At 35.1% G+C, this 5,146-nt stretch overlaps 1 protein-coding gene across 1 annotated transcript; it reads left to right on the plus strand.

The window, feature by feature from the left end:
* Nucleotides 1-1,195: 1,195 nt before the first annotated feature.
* Nucleotides 1,196-3,259, plus strand: LOC142168791 (uncharacterized). Its single transcript, XM_075229942.1, has 3 exons — nucleotides 1,196-1,369; nucleotides 1,412-1,533; nucleotides 2,761-3,259. The coding sequence occupies exons 1-3, from the start codon at nucleotides 1,196-1,198 to the stop codon at nucleotides 3,257-3,259; spliced, it is 795 nt and encodes a 264-aa protein (XP_075086043.1).
* The last annotated feature ends 1,887 nt before the right edge of the window (nucleotides 3,260-5,146 follow it).

Raw genomic sequence — 5,146 nt, forward strand, 5'->3', positions numbered from 1 at the left:
AGATTATATTCTAGTTATTAGTTTATTTATTATTAATTAAATTAAATTGTTAAAAAATGGTTAAAATTATTTTAACGTTGACTTTCCTAGCAAATTAAATGTTAGGCGCCATCACGGTCCCGAAGGTGGGAATTTCGGGTCGTGGCAGCTTTAGAGAAGAGGGATGGTGGGTCCAACTCAATTTCTTTTCCCTATTTGCTTTGTTATTTTCGCTCTTTCCTTCTTTCTTTCTTTTTTTCTAAAATTTGATAATAAAAATGAAACTAAAAAAACTTCACAAAATTCTAATTTATCTAGGATAACAGAAAATATTATGAGACATAAAGTTACTAAGTTAATGAAATTTAAATACTACTCTATATATACTAAAACCTACAACTTTAAAACTAAACTAATTAAATATATTTTTTTGAAATTTTTCTTCTTATCTTTCTTGGAAAAATAAAATATCAATACTATTTTTGTATTTTTTTTAATTTTATGAAAGGTAAAATAAACTAAAAGTAACTAGATAAAATATCAATTAGTTAAATAAAATAAAATATTTCTGTAGTTTTCATTTTTATGATAAAATAAAGCAAAAGAGTCAAAACTAGTTAAAATAGAGATATTAGACCTAAACTAAATATCTAAACACTAAAATGTATAAAATTTCGGGAAGGGTCAAAAATTACATGTCTACAAAGAGGATTCTCCACAAAAAGATTTTGTACAAAAACTTGAATACGAGGGTATTCCAAAATACTGTAAATTTTGTGGGAAACTTGGGCATAATATGATTAATTACAGAGTTTTGGAGAGGAAGAAATTGGCAGAGAATAAAGAACAAGATGGCAAAAAAGAGAACGAGCAAAATGTTGAGAATGAACAACTGGAGAAGGAGAAGGAAAGCACAAATGAAAACCTAGAACATGAAAGCAACATTAGGCCAGGACATAAGGGCCAAAGTCAGAGCAATTGCAATAGAGATCATGGAAAGGCTATGAATAAAGAGAGTCCAATTGGCTATATACATAATACTAACGCTGGGATGGAAGAGAACAAACAGGAGAAGGCTCCAAATATCAAAGCTAGAACTTTCAAAAAGAAGAATACTGTCAAAAATAAGAAACTTCCGAAGAAGAAATCCAAGGTGACCTTCAAACCTATTTACCAATAGCCAACAGGTAGAAACAAAGATGAAAAGTATCGAGGGATGGCTATAGATATGAAGGATAAAGGAAAAACTATTGAACAAGAGGGCAGCAACACAAGTGAGACTAAAGAAACTCATGGTTCAAGGGAGCTTGATCAGAATCATGGTATCAAAGACAATACTCAAGCAAGTAGTAAGAAAGCTGTCAACACAATCTCCTACAATTCGGATGAGGTGATTCATGAGTGGACCAACATTTAGAATGTAAGAAACCAGAAAATTCCTAATTTGGAGGATTATGTTAATGGATCTACTAGTATCCCATCAGAAATTAAGGCTCTGCCAGGAATTGACTTGGTAGTGGATATAAATGCTGAAAAAGAGGTCAAGGCTTACAGGTGCCTCAACAATAGATAGAAGTCACTTCCCCAAATAGAATCACTATAGTGATTCCTGAAGATCAAGTGTAAACTGGACATGAAAATGAGGGTGAGGATGATGGCTTCTCTCCAGTTATTAATGGTGGGAACAAAAACAATAAGAAATGAAAAAAGAACAAAGACAAAACTTATATTCCTCTAGTAGGAGGAAAATAAAAATAATCCCCTCTTTTTTTCCACGATAAATTCCATCTTCTGGAGTTAACACCAAAAAATCTTTGCCAAGGCTCAAAAAATTTAGTATCATCAATAAAGTTGAGTTCATTGCCATCATGGAACCGTTTATTAGTATGAAAAAAACTACGAGATACATGAAGTTCTTAGGATTTCAGCACTGCATCTCCAACACCAATAGGAATATTTGGCTTATGTGGTCAGGAAACAACCAGACTAGTGTGGTTGAAAATGATGATCAGCAGATTACTATCAAAATACAAAACGGGGCTACTAATGATAATCGTTTCTTAACTTCTGTATATGCTAAATGTACTGTAAAATAAAGGAAGGACTTATGGTGTAGTTTGGAAAATATTCATGCGCAAATTGATGGACCATGGTGTATCGGAGGAGACTTCAATATTATCCTGGATCCAGATGAAAAAAGAGGAGGCAAACCTCACAAAATGTACAAAAGCTTGGATTTCAGTAGTTGTATGAATAATTGTGAAGTTATGGACTTGGGGTTCGTTGGGCCTAAGTTCACTTGGTGTAACAACTAGGAACCCAAAAGAAGAATCTGAAAAAGGTTGGATAGAATATTTGTTAACGACCAATGGTGCCAACTCTTTCAAAATAATATGGTTAGAAACCTACCAAGAACAGGTTCTGACCACAAGCCACTCTTGATTAATTGTTACAACAACAACCAGAATGGGATAAAGTATTTTAGGTTCTTGGATTTCTAGGCAGAGCAACCTTCTTTCATACAACTAGTGGAGGAAGTCTGGAATACTCGAACAAATGAAAATTCTATGTGGAGACTACAACAAAAGATGAAACTTCTTAGTAGAAGACTCTCTCAATGGTCCAAAGAGGATATAGGTAACATATATGATCAAGTCCATGTATGGGAGGCAAAAGTACACGATCTAGAGGAACTGGACTTGGCCAACAACACTGACACATCAAGAGCAGAACTAAACAAGGGCCAGGATGAGTACATATAATTAAATATCACAAAAATAGATGGGTTGAAGGTGATGACAACATATCCAAAGCTGCGATCCATCATTTCCAAAAATTATTTAACATTAAGCATCAATTCAATGACTATGACATTTTCAATTTCATTCCTAAATGCATCACTGCTGATGACAATGCTCACCTTACTGCCATTCCGGACACAGAGGAAATTAAAGAATCTATTTTCAACATGAGTGCATCTAGTGTTGCAGGACTAGATGGTTACAATGGCACTTTCTTTCAAAAATGTTGGGAGATTATCAAGGAAGAGATCAAGAAATTCATCCAGGATTATTTTAATGGGAAAAGAATGACTATGTTTTTTTCCCACACTTGTGTGGTCCTTATTCCTAAAGTGGATACCCCAAGTAACTTCTCTGAGCTTAGACCTATTAGTCTGAGTAATTTTACTAGCAAGATAATATTAAAATTTCTCGCAATAAGGCTTAATCCTATGCTTGGAAAACTCATTTCAGAAAACCAAAGTGGATTTGTCAAATGAAGGATGGTTACTGAAAACATCTTGCTCGTACAAAAAATTGCCCAGAATATCAACAAAAACAACAGAGTAGAAAACATGATCATCAAGCTGGACACGGCTAAAGCCTATGACAGAATGCCATGGAATTTTTTTGATGTCTGTTATAAAGAAGTTTGATTTTTCAGAAGAATGGATAGATCTTATTTGGGATCTGGTGGATGAGATTTGGTATTCTATCATTAATAACGACACCAGAAAGGGTTTCTTCACCTTATCACAAGGTCTTAAGCAAGGTGATCCTTTATCACCATCACTTTTTATCATTGGAGTTGAGGTGCTTACAAAATCCTTGAATAGTCTTATTGCTCATGCAAACTTCACCCCTTTTACCATGGATCACAGAGGTCCTGTCACTAATCACCTCGCATATGTTGACGATATAGTTATCTTCTCTGGAGGCAACAATGCCTCTATCAAACTTATCAAGAAACAAATCAGGAGATATGAGAAAGCTTCTAGGCAAAAAGTCAACAATGATAAAAGCTTCTTCATTACTGCACCAAACACTTCCCCTACTAGGATTAACAAAATGAGACAAGCCTCTGGTTTCATGGAAAAAAATCCCTTTTATTATCTTGGATGCCTGATATATTATGGTAGGAAAACCACCACTCTTTTTGATGGCATGCTATCTAAGATTGTGAAAGAGCTTAATGGCTGGCAGGATAGGATGATGTCCATTGGAGGAAGAGCCGTCCTTATCAAATATGTTCTTCAGTCAATGCCTACATACATCCTCTCTGCTATGGCTTCACCAAAAGACACTATCAGACTTATGAAAAATTGTTTTGCTAATTTCTTCAGTGGTGCAAATGAGGAAAAAAATAATTACCACTGGAGTTCATGACATAATATGTGTCTACCTAAAGATGAGGGTGGTATTGAAATTAGGAGAATGGAAGATGTTATTGAAACTACTAGTATCAAAAGGTGGTGGAGATTTAGAACTCAACCATCCTTATGGGCCATTTTTCTCAGGTCCAAATGCTGCAAAAGAGCTCACCTAGTAAAGAAACTACCAATCTCCTCTGACTCTCATATGTGGAAGAATCTTAGGAAAATCAAGGACAAAACAGAGCCTTATCTCTACTGAAAGATTCAAGCTGGCAACTCTAGCTTTTGGTGGGATAATTGGACTGGTAATGGTCCTTTAGCTAGTCTGGTTCAGGGAACTAAGAAGTCGGCTATAGTTTATTTGAATAATTTCATCCATAATGGAACTTAGGACATCAATAACCTAGAGCAATTTCTTCCATCAGTATCATCGATAGCATCATCAACTTGGATATTGGCAATTGCCACACGGATGATTTCCCTGTGTGGAACATCTCTGAGGATGGTCATTTCTCCAACAAATCTGCCTTGCAATCAATTAGAATGAAAAGGCAGAAGAATAATTTCATGAGTAATTTTTGGCAAAATTCTATCCCCTTTGAAATTTCCTTTCTTACTTGGAGACTTTTTAAGAGAAAATTACCTTTTAATGATATGCTTGGAAGATTTGGCACTAACATCACTTCTAGATGTTCTTGTTGTACTAATGCACAGGTTGAAACTAGGCAGCATGTTTTCACAGACAGTGAAACAGCTAATTTTATCTGGAATAAAATCGGCAACCCTCTAGGAATCAAACATTAGCCTAGTCCAGTCATAGGGATTATCAAGCGATTGTGGGATGAAAAGACCATTAACAGAGTGCACAAAGTAATGATACAAATTGCTGCAACTATGATTTGTTGGGAAACCTGGAAACAAAGGAGCTCGGGTAGACATAGAAACCAAAAGAACTCTCAACTCAATCATATGAAGCATCAAAGTATTTGGACTATTAAGGTTGTCATTTCCAAA

This window comes from Nicotiana tabacum, chromosome 14, assembly GCF_000715075.1.
Source record: "Nicotiana tabacum cultivar K326 chromosome 14, ASM71507v2, whole genome shotgun sequence".
Lineage (NCBI taxonomy): Eukaryota > Viridiplantae > Streptophyta > Magnoliopsida > Solanales > Solanaceae > Nicotiana > Nicotiana tabacum.